The 18,498-nt window shown below is 38.7% G+C and overlaps 9 protein-coding genes across 9 annotated transcripts; 3 read left to right on the forward strand and 6 right to left on the reverse strand.

The window, feature by feature from the left end:
• Positions 1-378: 378 nt before the first annotated feature.
• Positions 379-2,073, reverse strand: PUT1 (proline dehydrogenase; the record flags this gene model as incomplete). The annotated part of the gene is made up of 1 exon (XM_003675623.1): positions 379-2,073. The coding sequence occupies one exon, from the start codon at positions 2,071-2,073 to the stop codon at positions 379-381; it is 1,695 nt and encodes a 564-aa protein (XP_003675671.1).
• A 345-nt stretch (positions 2,074-2,418) lies between these two features.
• Positions 2,419-3,744, reverse strand: RRN5 (Rrn5p; the record flags this gene model as incomplete). Its single annotated transcript, XM_003675624.1, has 1 exon — positions 2,419-3,744. The coding sequence occupies one exon, from the start codon at positions 3,742-3,744 to the stop codon at positions 2,419-2,421; it is 1,326 nt and encodes a 441-aa protein (XP_003675672.1).
• A 161-nt stretch (positions 3,745-3,905) lies between these two features.
• SLS1 (Sls1p) lies at positions 3,906-6,254 on the forward strand (the record flags this gene model as incomplete). Its single annotated transcript, XM_003675625.1, has 1 exon — positions 3,906-6,254. The coding sequence occupies one exon, from the start codon at positions 3,906-3,908 to the stop codon at positions 6,252-6,254; it is 2,349 nt and encodes a 782-aa protein (XP_003675673.1).
• A 118-nt stretch (positions 6,255-6,372) lies between these two features.
• NHA1 (Nha1p) lies at positions 6,373-9,357 on the reverse strand (the record flags this gene model as incomplete). Its single annotated transcript, XM_003675626.1, has 1 exon — positions 6,373-9,357. One exon carries the CDS (start codon positions 9,355-9,357, stop codon positions 6,373-6,375), a length of 2,985 nt encoding a protein of 994 aa, XP_003675674.1.
• A 335-nt stretch (positions 9,358-9,692) lies between these two features.
• On the reverse strand, positions 9,693-10,301 carry RKM5 (S-adenosylmethionine-dependent methyltransferase; the record flags this gene model as incomplete). The annotated part of the gene is made up of 1 exon (XM_003675627.1): positions 9,693-10,301. The coding sequence occupies one exon, from the start codon at positions 10,299-10,301 to the stop codon at positions 9,693-9,695; it is 609 nt and encodes a 202-aa protein (XP_003675675.1).
• A 616-nt stretch (positions 10,302-10,917) lies between these two features.
• SLX4 (Slx4p) lies at positions 10,918-13,194 on the reverse strand (the record flags this gene model as incomplete). Its single annotated transcript, XM_003675628.1, has 1 exon — positions 10,918-13,194. The coding sequence occupies one exon, from the start codon at positions 13,192-13,194 to the stop codon at positions 10,918-10,920; it is 2,277 nt and encodes a 758-aa protein (XP_003675676.1).
• Positions 13,195-13,333: 139 nt separating this feature from the next.
• CKI1 (bifunctional choline kinase/ethanolamine kinase CKI1) lies at positions 13,334-15,010 on the reverse strand (the record flags this gene model as incomplete). Its single annotated transcript, XM_003675629.1, has 1 exon — positions 13,334-15,010. The coding sequence occupies one exon, from the start codon at positions 15,008-15,010 to the stop codon at positions 13,334-13,336; it is 1,677 nt and encodes a 558-aa protein (XP_003675677.1).
• Positions 15,011-15,201: 191 nt separating this feature from the next.
• On the forward strand, positions 15,202-15,984 carry USB1 (phosphoric diester hydrolase; the record flags this gene model as incomplete). The annotated part of the gene is made up of 1 exon (XM_003675630.1): positions 15,202-15,984. The coding sequence occupies one exon, from the start codon at positions 15,202-15,204 to the stop codon at positions 15,982-15,984; it is 783 nt and encodes a 260-aa protein (XP_003675678.1).
• A 153-nt stretch (positions 15,985-16,137) lies between these two features.
• Positions 16,138-18,000, forward strand: ACE2 (DNA-binding transcription factor ACE2; the record flags this gene model as incomplete). Its single annotated transcript, XM_003675631.1, has 1 exon — positions 16,138-18,000. One exon carries the CDS (start codon positions 16,138-16,140, stop codon positions 17,998-18,000), a length of 1,863 nt encoding a protein of 620 aa, XP_003675679.1.
• Positions 18,001-18,498: the final 498 nt, after the last annotated feature.

Raw genomic sequence — 18,498 nt, forward strand, 5'->3', positions numbered from 1 at the left:
TTTCAAAAGTTTCCAGCTCTACCATTGTTGGATTACCTCACCTGTGATTTAGAGCACGATATAGAAAATGTAAATTTGCCAAACAAGCTTATAGTTGAATAACTTCTGTAACCCACATTTGTTTTGTTCTAACACTTGAAAAAAATATTTGGGATAATAAATTGAATTGCTTTTTACATCGTTTTTAAATCGGTAAAGTAAATATCTTGGTAACACGCTCAATATCTCATTGTTAGTATATAAAATGGAATCAATACTTGTGTAATAATTGTTGTATTTGAAGGATATTCATCCAATATTTAGTTTAGAATAATATAAAACTTACAAGTTAAATAATAATAATATACTCTTGAACCCTCAGGGTGGGTGAAATACACCTTACAGGAGGAACAAAGTCTTAAAGACAGCTTTACAAAGAGGCCATCCGTTATCAGCTCTCACAGCATCACCATTTTCTTGCAATCTTCTCAATAGATAATCCTTTGTTTCCAATGGTGGTCCCCAGGGAACATATTTGATAATATTCTTAGCACCATGATTGTAGACCAAGTCGTGAGTAACGTTATCCGCCATACCCAATAATTGACCTAACACGACGTTAGAATTGGCATACAATGATTTTGATTCCTTAAGTAATTTCGTGGCAATTAATTGTGACTTGTAATTGTGTGATGCCACTACCAAATGACCGTAGATGGATTGATCACCATTCTTAGAGAGGTCTTTGATAATGTCCATGACAATTTGATCGTAATTCATATCAGTATCGAATTTATTGGAATGTATTATAGAGTCTCTATTCAATTCAGAATGCATGTATGCGCCTCTTACCAATTTCAACCCCAATTTATAACCGTTTTCCTTAGCTAGCTTAATTTCTTCATTCAAATGTTGTTTGGAATCACGTAAATATAATTGCCACGTACCTATGCATGAAACTAAGGGAGAAGACACTGGATTAAATTTTTGCATCAATATTCTTTGTAATGCATAGACACCATTTATTTGAAGATCGAATTTCTCAGCATCAATGGTACAAACAAAGAAGGGTGCCTTTCTTTCAGGGTATAATTTAAATAAGTCATTGTTTAATTGGAAGATTATTTCATTAATCTTGGAACAATTTTCAATAAGTTGTGTCCTCTTTTCCACCCAAATAGGGTCTGTTTCGTTTTGGAAGTTTAGTAGGACTTCCCTTGGGTTATCCACCAATGCTGATGGTTTCAAGGCGATGTAACCTGGAGCTATATCGTTAATGTCATCCACTTTCTCAATTTGGTTCAAAAGGTTCGGTTTCAATACAGTATGGATAGAGTTTATTGTTTCTTGGATAATGTGGTTGATATCAATGTTTTGTTTCCCACCTTCTGAGTTTTCAATGGTTAAAGATAGCATCATGTTTGTAATACCTCTTAATTGTAGATTTTGACCACATTTTAATACTTCTGTGGGTGTAATACCACCACAATATAATTTGGAAACAAAAATCTTGATTAGAGGGATTGGGATATATGGGAACAATTTAATAATTAGGTTTAAGAATTGTTTATTTATTGTTGCGATCCCAATACATCCTAAGGAGAATAGTTCATGGAATGATAATGTCTTCAAATAATGTGTTGAGTCTGGTGGTGATTGTTCGTAATAAGACGATGTCATATCTTCTGGATTGATGAGAAATGTGCTCTTGCTATCATCATTAGTTGTATTATCTGCCAGAGGTATTTCATTAGTGGAAGCTGTAATGACAGCATTGGCGGCAATGGTAGCGGCAGTTGTAATTGATTTAGGAGATGTAGTTGTCGTTGGTAATGATGCAGAAGAAGATGTTGTTGTTGAATCTGGATTAACGGCGAATGCAGTATCAGCAGATGGGATATAATTTTTTATTGGAGTTAAAGATGATTCTGTGACATAGAACCTCCTATTAATATAATCTGAATTTGAAAATGACAGATTAATTTTGCAATCTGTCCTTGCAGAAGAAGGGATGCAGCAAATATTATTTGTTACTAATCTAAATTGATTGTTTAATAAGCGGTAAGTAGTTATTGATTTGAAGGATGATTTCATTAAATTGTCTTCAGAGGGATAGAAGTTTTAAAGTAGGTATGTTGTTGATGTTGTTACAGTATCTTATGTATTAGCAGAAATATAGTAAAGCAAAGTAAAGCAGTAGAATAAGAATAGGGAGAAGTCTGATAAGAATGAATAACTGACCATTTAAATAATGTTCAGAAAAGAGTAAATAGCAAAAGATCTCTGTAGTTCCAGGTAATCAATCTCCTCTGGATAAGAATTTCCTTTCAGATTGCTATTATTATCATTATTATCGTGACCGGTGGAGTTCGCTTCCCGTCGCCCTTATCTTAGCTTATTGCGGGGCTTACATAACCGAGCATGCGGTTATGTAACGGACTACGAATACAAAAACCGGTTAAGTGCGGCTTTCGACCGGGCAGGCGCGCCGGGTAACGGCTCGTCTTGTTGTACGGCGATGCTAATTGGAGTTTGAGAACGCGTAAACCGCTGCAATAGCGCGTTGCAGTATCGTCTGGATCGCCGCATGTCCTCTTGTTCCATCTCCAACGTTTCCCACTGACAAAGTGCCATCTCCTCCTCGGCGGCTATTGTCCCATCCACTATGGGTTCCGTTACAGCAGAATCTGCACCCTTCCGCAATAACGGCAGAGGCTCCAAAAAGGGCACCTCTCTCGTAAAACACTCCACCAGGTCATTAAGAGTGCGTGAGTTCCTTATTATCGAGCCACTCAAGTTGCTCTTATTCTTACTCTCCGATATTTGCAGTTCAAACTTAGATAAGGTCTGTAACCACGTCTCTGCCAACAGAGGAACACGCTTTGTGTCCCGTAACATTAATCTTAGTCTGTGGATACCCGTGAGAACGTCCCTTCTCGTGACCAAATGCACCGTGTGCAATTTATCGCTGTTATCGTCATCCTTATCACGGACGGCGATGGCTTTCCGCTCCAATTGCGGCAGAACCGTCGAGTAAATCACTTGGCGGAGATGTCGCTTAGCTAATCGTGTCAAATAATCGTAAGCCTCGACCGAGACAGGTAAAGCGGACTGTTGCGTTGACACCGTCGGACTCCGACGGAGAACGGAGTGCCAACGCCGCTCCCACGGCTGCAGGGTAATCAACTGCGTCTCGTCCGACGGCGTCTCGCTGTACACGGCGTCAATGCCCGTGGGCAACGATGCCGCCATGGTTTCTTCCAATTGAACAAATGATTCGGACATCTCGTATGCTATGGGTAAGTCCTTTCTTCGTAGTATTCCTGCGAATAGTCCCTTTTTCCTTTTATCAATGGTGTTCCGTCTCTTGATTGCATGTAAATTGGATCGCAGGACACGGTAATACGTTAACACTTCATATTTCGATTTACTACCGGAACCCACTTTTCTATACCATTCGTCTAATCGATGGATAGAGTATCGAGATAAATAATGGAAAAACAACCGTTTCTCTCGTGAACTCCAATGCACACCCAATGGAATGGGTTTTTTATTCTTTGCCTCATCGTCATCGTCATCTTCTACATCTGGAGTAATTCCTTTCTTAGCTTCCTCTCTTTCTAAATATTTGATCTTACTGTCCACATGAATACGTGAAGCTCTCAATTCGTAATCCACTTGGAAATCAGCATTGAAGAATTCATCCACTTCATTATTGAATTGTTCAAAATATAACTTCACACAATCATTACGTGGTCTCCCCATCGCACCCTGTTCGACTCTACCTCTTCTCTTGTTTTTTGTTTACTACTCTCTATTCTTCGAAGTATTCGTTTTTTTCAACTTTTCATCCTTTTGCCCAAAAGGGAAAAATCTTGAATACGTAATCAAGACAAAACTCTAACTGAAATAATTCAAACCGTTAAATGGAATATCACCAATATCAACTTAAACACTACAGCAACTGCCTCTCACCTTATTATAAAAAGCAAGCTATTATGCTGCCGATGCTGTCACGTTTTGTCTTGCCGAGCAAACGGGTCGCTTTATCACATTATAAGTGTACCTTTATAAACTCGAGAAGACTATACTCTCATACTGAAGAGCAACAGCAGGACCAGACAGTAACTGAGATTGAAGAAGATGGGGAGCACGCCATTACAAGGGGTAAGAAATTGAAACCTTCAAAGGCGAAAATAGTGGTCTTGAATCATCAAGAAGCTGGACTCTTCAAAAATAGACAACAACCGCATTTCCAATCAAGAACCACTCAAAACCCTTTATTCAAGGGTATTTTTGATCTTGATGTAGATTCAGATATGACGTTGAAGGAATTGACTCAGAGACCCAACAAATCGAATCTTTTGCAAGAAATTGAATCACAGACTAATAAATTGTTGGTATCGAAGATTAACGTCACAACACCGCAAGTCATTCAATCCATTGACGTGCAACGACCCATTACGGAAACTATATCACATTATGAGTATATTAATCTCGTGGAAAAATTGAAAGGATCTTACACTTTACCACAATTAAGATCTTACACTAAACAGAATTTCAATCTTTCTTTACCGCATGTAACCAAATCAAAATTAATTGAAAGAATTATTTTGAAAATGTGGAATTGTAAAATTGTTACAAATGGTGACGATGGATCATTGCAATCCAATTCTATAGAACAAGTTTCTGCAACAACAAATACATCAACGGCTTCGTCATCGTATGAGATTTTGACCATGGATTTACAAAATACTGAAATTACTCTATTGTTGTTCACTCAAAGAGGTAAATTATTACAAAATTTGACAAGAATCAATGGATTGACCATTGCGTTTCCATTAGATGAAAATAAAATTATTATAAAGGCGGCCACCAGAGGGGTAGCAAGATACGTAGAAGTGTCCATTAGGAAAATTTTATCTAACGTTATCAACGAATTTGTAAATATTGATCATTTATTACAAGGAATGAGTTCCACATTGAATTTGAAAGATCTGATTAATTTGATTGAATCACATACTGATACAGTTTTTGAAAAAATTGAAAATGATAATAACGGTAATACAAATAACAAGACAATCTTTAAGATTTCCGCATTTGGTCAAAGAAGAATTGAATTGGCCAAAAAACTGTTGATTTGGGGTACTTATAACGATCATTCCATGACCAACGAACAGATATTAGCAGTACTACCATCATCACTCAATGGAAACACCAATAACTTGAAAAAATATCCTTATAATGATATTGATGCATTTGATTGGTTACACAAGGACAACGAATGGACAAGATTGCAAATTCCATTGAAAAAGGGTACCATGACTACGGTTCCACAAGAACCATTAACACTTAGTATTACCAATATGGATTCCATTTACCAAATGTTTGCACCACAACAAGAAGATTCTCAAGAAAAATCAATGTATAGCATGTCATTGGGTTATTCGTTACAAGCTCTATCAAATGGGAAAACAATACAATATTTCCAACCAAAAATCCCACAATTAGCATCAAGATTATTGAATTTACCTCTATATGATTCGTCCTTAACTCAAGATGAATTATTTTCGATCGATAAACATGAATATTATGTTCAACTAAAATTCATACCAAATACATTGGTATCTGCATCATTTGATTCCAAGATTACTTATCCACCAGTGGAACTATGGTTTGAATTAGACGAAGAAGGTCATCCAATAATGGATTCCCTTCGTTGTATAGCTCAGCTTAATAAAAAATCCATGATTCTACAAACTCCTACAGCACCATTTGATTACGCTATCAATATGGAATCATACATAGATCTGCTTGAACCTACCGCCACAACTTTGAAAACCTCATCATCATCATCATCATCATCATCATCATCATCATCATCATCATCATCATCATTCCTCACAAGTCAAGATGGTATAAACCAATTCTTGAAGAATTCAACGTTAAATTTCCAAACAAATAACAAGGATAAGAAAAATAAACTACTCTTGCCAAATTCTATGAATGTGAACATTTCAAAGAACCCCACTTCCAAGACACAGATGGTCAATTACAAATACTTAATTACGCATCATCATAGTGTATTAAGACTGAAATATTTGGATAAATATATGGTTCAATTCTCGGACATTAATGCTGGTTCATTAGGTGGGAAGCATACAAGAATCGACTTCATTGGAGGTGAAAAATTAACTCAAGAGGAACTCAATACGTTCATTAACGATATCCTTCGTTTTCATGTAAATAATAATAGTAACAGTGATAATAAATAGTTAATCAATTTTGTATAGAAGTTAAATTATAGTCATTTTTTTTTATCAATTTTTTTTATTTATATGAATGAGTATCACTTATTTTATCTATGTACATTATTTATTTTCTGTTCCTTATCTAAAAATGGAAAGTCTTACTTAGTGTGGATACAACCTTTTGTGTGGTACTTGCGCTTCTATCTCTTGCCCTAACAGGGTGTTCTATAACAGGCGTTGGTGGTACCTCATCACCGCCCTCTTGATCGTCACTATCTTCAGCATCGTTGTAATCATCTTCATCGTGATCCCCCTCTCTATTTTCATCATCATCGTCTTCTTCTTCTTCCTCATCAGAAGTATCATGATTCAGTTTCCCTAAAGCACCTAATCTTCTTTGTCTCTCGAACGGCGTTTCGGGTTCATCACCTGGCTCAAATTCAGAATCATATTCCTCTCCCTCTTCTTCTTCTTCAGATGTATGGTTGTGACGACGTGTTGGGAAATTCTCATCATCACTGCCATTCCCATATCCACTGGCTCCATCATCATCTGAGTAATCCTCTTCGCCTTCTGATATGGACGAATACATTTGTGTTGGAACTGGGGTTAACGGCCTTGGTTGACGTTGTTTCGTTGTATCAATATGAAGGTTTGGTTTTATATGAATTGGTGGACTTGGACTGCGTGGAGATGTGGCCGCTACGGAGGATGATGCACGACTTCTTAATCCAACTGCATTTAAGGCCTTCGTAACAACATTATTCCCGCTTACACTACTACTCCTTTCGGTACTAACAGAGTCTCTATGATCAGTAGTACCCTCCTTCCTATTCTTATCAGGATGGTGTGGATTAATCTTATATCTTCTCAACACTTCACCATCTTCATTTTCAATAATCAGATGGTTATCCATCTTGTATGCACGATACTTCATATGTTTATCACTGCCTTGAGATATAACCTGTCTAAGCTTTTCGGGTGGTGACAATATCCTCTTCAAATTGTGTAAGCTATTAGAGGACTCACGACTTACTGTACTAGCCAAACTGAAGTTATGGCTATCAGCACCGACACTTTCCTCCTCGTCTCTTGGTGGCCTATCAAGATCAGCTTCATTAATAACTTCACCTTGACGATTTTCAATAATAATTTGATTACCAGATTGATACGCAACATGACCTTCCTCTTCCCTTTTCCTCAGTTCTTGGCGTCTTTCCTCTTCTTCAGATGTCATTAAAGATGAAAATTCCTCCTCACTAGAATTGGATTTATTAGATGGTTCTGATTCTTGTTTTTCTTGGTCATTAGTACTACCACTACTTCCTTCAATCACGTTTTGAGAATTGATTGATGATGCAACTTCATCATGCATGGGCAATTGTAATTCATTATCATCTCTACTTAGTGCAAATGTAGCAGCTTGAGCTTCTTTTTCTCTTTGTAATCTTTCCCTACCAAGATCATTCAATTCATCATCATATCCACCATATAAATTACTAATATTTCTCTTATGGAAAATTTTATCTCTTCTTCTTTTTCTTCTTTCCTTTTGTTTTCTCTCTCTAACGTCCTTCTTACTCATACCACCAACTGCTCTTACACGAACACCACTTGTTTCCACAGTACTAGTTCTTGACATTGTAGTGGTACCTTGGGTAGGTTCTTTATGTGTATCCACTCTTTGTAACGAAAATGAACGACCTGATTTATCCAATGATGGTAATCTTTGCATCCATGAACTTTTCCCATTCCCATTTGTAGTATGCGTGGTAAATGTTTTCGTCAATGTAATGGTATTTAGATGACGGCCTAATGTAATGACGGCCACTGATGAACCATGAACAATAATGGAAGTTAATATGAAAAAACATGTGATGGGCCAAATAGTGGCAATCAGCTGATAATGTTTCGTTCCGGGTGCCGGAAGTGTCTTTAACGGAGTAGGTTCATCGGTGACACTTGCTTCTAATTCAGATCTGGCTAAAATTGCGGCAAATATTGCACCTACACCAATGGGCCCAAAATGGCCCACAAAGAGTGCTTCACGCCACGATTTTATATCAGGAATCAGTGGTTTTAATAGCATGACAGCTGGGATTCTACGAAGAAAAATAACGATAATTGCTAAAATAATCAACCTCCAAACATTCAGACCTAATTCACCATTATTAAATTGTTTCCATGGGATAATGGCACCAAAATAAATGAAATATGCATAATTTAGTAATAAATCAATCACTGTAGAAACTTTACTCTCTTCTGTACTTTTGGCAAACCAGCCATCCCATGCAAAAGCAGCACCTGCCGCAAAGGAGACTAACAAATCATCTACACCTAATATGGAACCAAATCCTGCACAACAAAATGCTAAAACCACGTAAAATGCTAAGAACGATTCACGATCAATAATACTTTTCTCTTCTGCAAATCGAATGGCTCGACGGCCCACATAACCTATGAATACACCAAGTAGACAACCAAATATACATTCATAAAGTAAGGTCACACAGATCCAATCTTTTACAATTTCTCCTGCATTCCCTGGATGCAAAATTAAGTTCATAGATAAAAATAAGAAGGGGAAAGCCATACCATCATTACAACCTGATTCTGCAGATAACAAATTTCTTAAATGTCCTGGAACTTTCTGTGCGAATTTACCTGAAACAACGGACTGTGCCAGGATGGGATCTGTAGCTGTAATACATGCAGATACTAGTAGACTATCTGCGAAATTCAAACCTGGAATTATAATCCATACGAAGAGCCCAATTATTAACCAACCGGTAGTCATCACTGGTAATAGTAGCATGGTAACTGAGAGCCAATGTTTCAACATATATTTTCTTGGAAGTTCCACGGCCACGGCAAAGATTTGTAGACATAACACGATTCTGGTAATTTCTAACGTGATGGAATCAGAATTCCCCCATGTTAATGGGTTGAACCAATTCAAACATACTGGTCCGACGATTAATCCGAAGATCCCTGCAACTGTAGATTCACCAATGTATAACTTCTCCTTAACAAATAACGATATAAGGGAGAACACGGACGAAAACACACCGACACACGCGTATGCAACATGGGCTTTTGAGACTTCCAGTTGTTCCCAAACAGCCATAGAGGAACGTGTCTTTTATGTTTTTCTTTATAGGACGATCTATCCTTGAGTTTGAAAATAGGAAAGGTCTGTGTCCTTATTGCTTCAAATTTTCTTAATATCCTTGCTTGGGGGTAGCAGGATCCGATATAGAAGTGTAATTAGCTATGTTGACCTCGTATAACGCAGGGGTTTGCGATGATGTCTTGTCTATGCTACTCTTTGTACTTGCAAGTTTTTTTCAGAGGGTCCTTTTCCTGGCCGATTGTATAATCAAACAAAAACTAAAAATGAAAAAATGTTTGCGCCACATTGTTTTATTGTCAGCCCTAGGGTTGGATTTAGGCCTTGTTTTTTTAACAGAAGTAATAGAGACTGAATCTTGACGACTGTAAAGTAGGATCCACGACGTGGTACACTGATAGTTGGTACTCCAACATAGCCTTCTCGAGAAACTGGACCACCACGTCTTGGTCGCGTAAGTGAATCCCCACTATGCAATGGGCCTTCTCGGCGAAAAACTGCATCAGCGTCTTCAATGTTTTTAGAAAGGGATCAATTAGATATTCATTGTAAATGACGTCCATGGCAAGTATATAGACTATGTTGGAGATCGTTTTTGCCCTGAGTAAATCAGGATACTGTTCTGGGATTTTAAAGGTCTCCCAATCCAACGGCAGTACTTCTAGATTCACTTTCCTCATTTCACCGTCCTCAGGATCGTCTTGAGAAAGGCCTAATGAAGCGGAAACGCATTTCCTTCTATTTAATTGTAGTAAATTTTCTTTAATATTGTGTTTCAACTTATTAAGGATTCCTCTCTGATCAGTACAGATATAGTTGTTCACAAAATTCGAAAGTAGAACAGGTAATATTCCAGAGATACCAGCTCCTAATTCAATGACTGTTATATGATTACTATTAATCTCCTTATCAGAAAGGTTAAGTAATGGCGGTATATACATTTTGAGATCGGATTTCTCGTCCTCAAGGTCAATTATAGAAACTTCAGACCCATCTCTCAATGGCTGGGCACCCTTATCATACAATAACCATTTCAAAAAGAATGGTGTGGTAGACCAAAGTACATACCCTGTAGTTGAATTATCATTGTCAACTTGGGAATGCAAACTTGTTAAGGATTGTTCTATTGTAAAATTAAAATTTGGTAGTGATTTAGAATGATTTTTCTGTTTGCTCCTTCATTGTCTTTTCTCAGACGGTGGTGGACTTTCTATTTGCATGTTGGAAGGTTCGATGTCTATAGAAATGGTGGATGTTACTCGATCTTGTATACCCAAATCTTGAGGTAAATCATCTACGTGCGTTCCCAATTCTATGTATCTTTCAAATACATGCTCTTCAATGGTATCATCTGTGAGATGTAGCATGGAGAAAGACATGACTGGTGGTTTCTTGACAAGGTTGACTGATCCATTCACTGATAATCTCCACTTATAAATCAAGAAATGGATTTTTTTTTCACTTTTAAGCGCGCATACTTGGGCGGCTAACATTCATTACATGCAAAATTGCCATTCAAGACATAATATATAGTGTGTTGTATTAGACTACATAATCCTATCCATTCCTCAGACAAATACCTTGCGAGTCTGCCCATTCCTTGATGGTCATCTTATCCAGATGATCAATAAAGGGATCCAACTCAGTCAATCTTTTGAGGAGATGATCAACGGGGATTGCTTCAAAACAGTAAATTCTTTCCAGCAGAGTTGCATCCGTTTCTATCAATTCAGTTAAATGTGCAAAAATGGAAGCTTTATTTATCTTTTCAAATTCTTCATTATCTGTCATTCGAGAGGCAGCTTTCAAAGATTCGATCATTTCTGTCTTGGACCGTACTGGTTTTAACCCAATTTCTTTCATACTTTCTCTTAATTTTTGTGCACTTTGAGATTCAATTATATCCGACTGTTGAATTTTCCTCATGGGACTCTTCATAGGTGAGATCGTGCCGTTGTTATTATTAGCATGTACCTTTAATAAAATATTCTCTGTACCACTTAAAGGTTCATCTTCTGAATCTGATACTATTATATTGTCCCTATTGTATTGAAATTGTTTCTCCAGACAATTTTCTTCATACTGTTTCAATTCATTTTTCGATATTATAAATCGTATCTGATCAGCTCCTGAGGTTTGTCCGCAATTCGCTATAATTGTAGATGGGTTTTCCAAATTAGTAGTACCAAGGATTGTTGACGTTCTCGTTGCTGGGACTTGAATAGTCTGTTCCGTTGGGGGCAAGGTTGGTGGCCTTACTGGTGAAATAAGACGTCCCACTGCCTTGAAAGATTCCTGTGTTAAATCAATGATTTCATCTTGTTGTGGTGAGGTCCCCGGTGTAGGAGACTGCGAAGGAAAGTTGATCGTCATCTTATTATCATCATTCATGTCAGAGTCAGAGGATGAAGACGCAGGTATATCAATCGGTATTATTGGTCCTGATATCTCATCAGCGCTGTCAGATACCACTGATATAGAGTCAAATAATATAGTGTGAGGTGGGTCTCGACAGGGTTTTAAGAAATCAGGATCATAGTCTAAATGAATAAGGTCGTTCACATCTACATCATCGCAGCTATCAGAAACAATCAGAACATCGTCTTTTTCAACGTCCTTCATAGGTTCATGCACATGAATGTTTAATTCATTATCTGAGTTTTCATTTGCTTCACTGGAAGATATGACTGGGTCATCATTAATGGCTATTATATTTTCCTTAATAGGGTGTTCATCTCCATCTGAACTCATTATGGGATCAATGACATTTGCATCTTGAGATAGGCATACATATTTATGAAATGAAGTTTCAGATTTATCATCCATTACTTGTGATAGGGATAGTACATTTACCATTTGGCTTCTGTTTTCATTTCCAGCGTCAGCTAGCAAACAGTTTACACTTGTTGCGGACAACTTGGATTCATGACGATCGACACTTTTCATGTGTGGTGGTAATTGCGAACTCGCCCAAAGACTTTCTGATGATGGTACCTCAATAGCATCGCCATACAAGTAATTGAAAACGTCTAACATTTCATGCTTTTTCGCATCAGGAAATTTTTGCAATACAATACCCAAGATGTATTTCCATTCACATTCATTATAGGTGTCAAATTCTAATGAACTTATTGTGGTGGCTCGTTTTTGTGAAGTGGTTTTATCTGTGTTCGCCTGTACACGAATTATATCTCTAACTTTCTTATGCTTACCTGATAGTTGCTTTAGTAAATTTTGGGCCCTCGTTTTCTCAAATTGTTCAATACTATGTTGTGTAATATTTTTGGTTTTTGATTTCCTCTTACTGGGACGTTTAGTTACTTTCTGAGGTGACACTTTTGTCTTTTCCACATGATCAGAATATTTGAAATGAATTAATTTTGATTTTAAGAGAGATTCTTCCTCTGCTTCATCTAATCGACTTTGAAGTTGAGTGTTTAAGAAGATCTGATCACTAGGTAATTCAGTTACCTTCGTTATGATGTGACGATTTTCGACATCTTCTGCTATTTCTTGACTGTTCGGTATAGATTCAGTAAGTTCTGTATGATTATGCCGTATTAATGAGTTATCGCCGAGTTGGTTGTTCGGTATCTGAGGTGTCAATTCTGGACCAGGTAAAATGGAGTTTGTAGTGCTGTTCTCTGTGGTTCCAGTTTCTTTGGGGAGAGTGGGTTTCTCATCACTTGATTCGTCCGATGATGAAGACATATTCATGTCGGGGACTTGCGTACCAACCAAGGCTGGCGCCATCATATCGGGTGAATTCAAGGCATCTTTATCCTGCAATTCTGATAGTAATTTCAGGTTTCTTTCAGCTCTCTTCCAGTCCATAATGCTGTCAAGTTCTGATGATCGCTGGTATATGACGTTATGTTACTTGAAAATACATAATAAGCTCTTGTATATTTCGGGTCCGCGTTTAAGGCATTTCATTTTATTTACATAGAGCAGGCATATATAAAATAGGTGATTATATAAGTTCAGTATCCAGATATCTCACTGAATCGGGTTTGTAACAGTCAGCGGCATCCACCACATCAAATTTGATCAGATCACCCCAAAACAAAGTGATTTTATCCTTACAGTAAGCCATGTAATCGAATGAATCGATATCGACACCTCCCTTCTTCTCCTCGTCCTCCTCTTCTTCTTCGTCGCACACATCGTCTACACCTGTCTCATCTTGCTCCTTATCAGTCTTGATAATGTACTGTTCTCCATTGGGTCCATCGAACAATACTTCTTGCTCCTGCTTGCTCTTGTCATCCAATTTCCCGCTCTGCAAGATAGCCCAAATAGACCAAAACAATTGAGCTGTAGCTCTCCATTGCAAGATAGAATTATATAACATTTTCACTTCCTCATCTATGGGGTCCCTGGCACCACCTCTCAAATGTGACACATATGAATAAACGAAATTTAAGATTTGTTCCTTCGTGGGCCACATGTCCTGCGATGCCTTATGTGGTTCAGAGCCATTGTAATCGTACATCCATTCACTGAAATGGTTAGCCAAGTCGTATGCTGCTGGGTTGGCGCCGGAATATTCGAAATCTATGACGACGAGCTTGGAATCCTGACTCTGTTCTTGACGGGTGGGTTTGATGATGGCATCAATTTGGATTTTGGATGTGACTGGGAACAATGATCCTGTCGATGAAACTGTCGATATGGGTGCAGAGGAATCCGTAATTGTATCTGTGGATTGTGATCGGACCAAAGGCGCACTGAATAGTAAGTTACCGTATTGTGCATCGTTGTGACAGAATACCAAATTGGAGGATCCAGCTTGCTTAGAGAGCCATGTTTGGTATGTATTGACCACCTTCTTAAAATGAGACCAGTCCCTACAAAACAACACATCCTGAATGTTCTTGTCCTGGGCGATCCATGCGTAATCACCCTTGTCTAACACATCCATCCATTTGACAATCTTCTGCCATGCAGCAGGTCCATGTGTCTTCTCCTGTGGTAATAAGGGTACCCCAATGTGTAGTTCCTTCATTCTTCTAGCGATCCGTTGTGATATCTTCCAGTCCCTTATATCGTCTTTATTCAACGTGGTTGCGTTCTCGAGGAATTGCTCGAATCTACCATTAGAGAAGCATCCAAACAGAGAGGGCCCAATATGACGCACGGAAAGACGTGCTAAAACTTGCAACTCATACTCTCTATCAATAATAGTGTCGTTATTGGGTCCGTAAATTCGAAGTAGAAGAGAGGGGAGGCCTGGGTATGCGATTTTGAAGATGGCGTTCGTCATGGCACCCTTTATTTTGGTCAATTGAAGTTGTTCACGGGTAGTGGAGTTTCTATGGTGGTACCATTTGGGAATTTGTAACTGTATTATTAGATTGAGGATATCATCCTTTAGATAGTCTTGCGGTAAAGTCGGGTCCAAGCTTGCCTTCACGAAGGGTACCTCTATGTATTCTGTGGATTCTTCCGATGTAAATGTTGGAGGTGTTTGTGGTGGTTCTGAAGAGGCAGCAGTGGGTTCGAGGGACAGTGAATCGAAGGATTCTATACTTATCGTGCGAACTAACCGTTGAGATGACCTATGTCTTGTCAGAGAGGGTCTCCTGGTACTTGTGCTTGATGATCGGGAGTGCGATCTGGAATGTCTTGAAGGCATGTTCAATTGCATATCTGGTGGTATCCTATCTATTGAATATATATATATATATGTTTTTACATGAGAGTGTATAAGTAGGGCAAGTTCATTGTTGTTGAATGGATAAATTGCAACAAAATGTTTCAATTTTCATATGATTGGAAAAACGAGATTTCAATAACTTAAAGCCAATAAAGGCAGAGGTAGATAGGGAACGACAAGATATGGATAGTAGCGACACGGAGGACGATACATTACCAACACATTTACCGGAGTCCATTGCTGCCAAATATCATCTGGAACCCAGTATATCGAAGTACGACCAAGAAAAAGAAGAAGACATGTCGCTGAAGCCGCTCAGATGGGCCACGTTCATATACATTGAATGGCGTCCGCTGGTCAGAGATAGGAAACAGTTGCTAAACACCATAAACATAGCGAATGAAATTGGTCAGAAACACCACCTTTGGGGCCCGAATATCGAATTTGAGCCTTCGTACCTCAGTTCTCTCGGGTCGCCACGTCCATTGCACATCACTTTGGCATCCAGGCTCAATTGTCGTAGCCAGGAACAGAGGGACCAGTTGTATGAAGCACTTCGAGCCAAAGTAGCGCAAAGCACTAAAGTCATCCCGTTCAGATTAGAATTAGAGTCCACACCGGTAGTGGTTCCCTCCGACCGTTCGGGCACCTTATTCCTCGTGCTACCGGTGACAGAACATTTGAAACAGACGATGATCAAGTGGATAACAGACCTGATCCAACAATGCGCAATACAAACTGGGGTCGATACAGCAAGAGGATACCGCTACGAGTTGGAGCTGCCACACGTGACCATCGCCATGGCCAACAAGCCCACCGTTACCCTGACGAAGCGCACCAAGCAAATAAGCGCCCAGCTCGCGCAATTTTGGCACGGCGGCGAGCACGTGGCGTTTGACGTCCAGCGGTTAAAATTTGACAAAAATCGCCAAGCGCTTTCCATTGCCCTAAAGGGAAATGCGTAAACAAGACTAGATTGAAACATTTCATCCTGGAAAAATTCATCAACAAGAACAAGTGATACTGTTAACATATGACTACAGGGTCAGAGACCGGACTACCCACTTAACGACAGAAGCAGGCCAACAAGCTCACAGCACCACCTACACACCCAGATCATGGAACAACCTCTCCCTCAGGAATCCTGGGGACAGCTGAACCCGGCAGATCTGCTCAATAACCCCAACGATAACAACGTCACAGATATGTATTTGAACACGTCTGCACTTCCTAACCGAGGTCAGGACTACAAATTGCAGCAACTGGATGACGATGCTTTTAATGACCTGTTCGATTCCAATTATTCCAACATTGACAATCTATTGTCCCAGGAATTGAAAGATTTGGATATCCCCTTGATCCCACTCAATAATAATAATGATAACGACAACTTCAATTGGAATCAATTGTCCCTAGACATGAATAATAACAACACTCACCAATATAACAAATCAATGTCCTCTCATAAGAGGGGCCCCAGTGGGACAGCCATCTTTGGATTTCTCAATCATAACAAGAATTTAAGTATATCAAGTAATCAACAGAATTTTTTGGATTTGTCAAGAGATCCTAATCTTGCGGCTATGAATGCATCCATGAAGGATACTGCAACAACGACGACCCCCAATGCAATGATAAGTCAAACATTATTTAAACAACAGGAGGAATTACGGCTTGCATTGGAACAACAAAAGGAAGTAAATAAGAAGTTGGAATTACAACTAAGAGAGAACCAATTACAACAGGAGAAATTACAAAAAGTACTAATGGAACAAGAAATGGTTGCACAACAACTAGTACAAAATTCATCATCACCACCACCTCCACAACAAGGTTATAATACTCCTTCCTCCAAGATAAGGAAAAATCCAGCAGATGATGCTCTAATTGTTACATCCAATTCCATGAACGGGAAGTATCAATTTCCACCACCATCAATGGTATCTCCACCAATGTCTACCGCATCCATGGATGGATCACCCATGAGAAGAGGAAGATCACAAATGAGACCAAGGTTACAAAACTCGCCAACAACAACATCATCAAGAAACAACGATACATCCCCAGAAAATTTACTCGCCACAACGAACTATTTCCAACGATTGAATGATGAAAGATCATTCCCAGATGCTTTGAATTCACCCCTATACGTCCCACCACCTCCACCGGCACCTCTGAAAGACATATCCAGTTTCCACCCATTGACACCAAGAACACAACTCACCCATCACTCACCATTCCACAACAAGAAGGACTCGGTGATATCCACAGTATCCACCATTCCACAGGATGAAAATGATACACCATCACCAGAACAGCCACATTTTAATATTCTTCCAACTATACCAGGCTCATCAGAAAACACACCGCAAAAAAGCAACCCCACAACAACGAATCACTACCTCCCACAAAAGCATACATTCCAACACAACACCCCAGTAAAGCAGCAACAAAGGACACCTATAAAGACAAGCCCGACAAGGATAACAAACAAACCAAGCACGTTACCACGAGGAACCATCGACCTCTACGTCAAGGAACTCCCGGATAAATTATTTGAATGTCTGTATGAAGATTGTGGTAAAATTTTCAAGAGACGGTACAACGTGAGATCTCACATTCAGACTCATTTGGAGGATAAACCATACGCATGTGACTTCCCCGGGTGTGAGAAGGCATTCGTTAGAAATCACGATCTTGTAAGACATAAGAAATCTCACGCTAATAGAACCTCCTCACCACAGAAACGTGTACAGAAGGATCACAGCAATGAGGGAACTCAATCAAATAATACCAGCCCTGTGAAGGAAGCCATTCAAAGAGATAAGGATGGGTCCATCATGTTGAAAATGCAGGATCAATTAAGGGATGAAATGGAAAAATATGGGTTTCTACGACCACCCTCCTCTGCTGCTAATACAAATTTGGTGCTCACACCATCTCCAGAACGTGTTCCGCCTTCTTTATATAGCTCAGATTAGAGCAACTACGTACGTACATTCAAAAAGACAATCAGTAAAAAGAATTTATATATAATAAATGTTTATACTAATTAACGAGAGCACTGAGATAGTCGAACGAATTAAAATGAAGAACTGATCGTTGGGTCCCTGATAAATCATTTTGTTTAGGTGATCAGTTCCTTCAAAGTAACGTTGATCAAAAAATAAAAGGATATCTCCCAGCCATATAAAAGATTTTGAAGAAAAAAGTAGGAAACATTAAAGGATAGTAACCACTATAAGCAACACATCAATATATTTTACAGTTGAAATATTATAATGATTATGTAATATTGACTATAATGATTACGTAAAGTGAGTGACTGTAATTTTTACCTTCAAGGTTACAACAACCTTCAAGGTGAAAATTTCGTTCGACAAGAAAACGACTGATACTCTCACAGGGATGGATCTAATATAATACAATACATGGCATTCCAATCTTACACAATACAAACATCCACCAATCAATTGATC

This window comes from Naumovozyma castellii, chromosome 3, assembly GCF_000237345.1.
Source record: "Naumovozyma castellii chromosome 3, complete genome".
NCBI lineage: Eukaryota > Fungi > Ascomycota > Saccharomycetes > Saccharomycetales > Saccharomycetaceae > Naumovozyma > Naumovozyma castellii.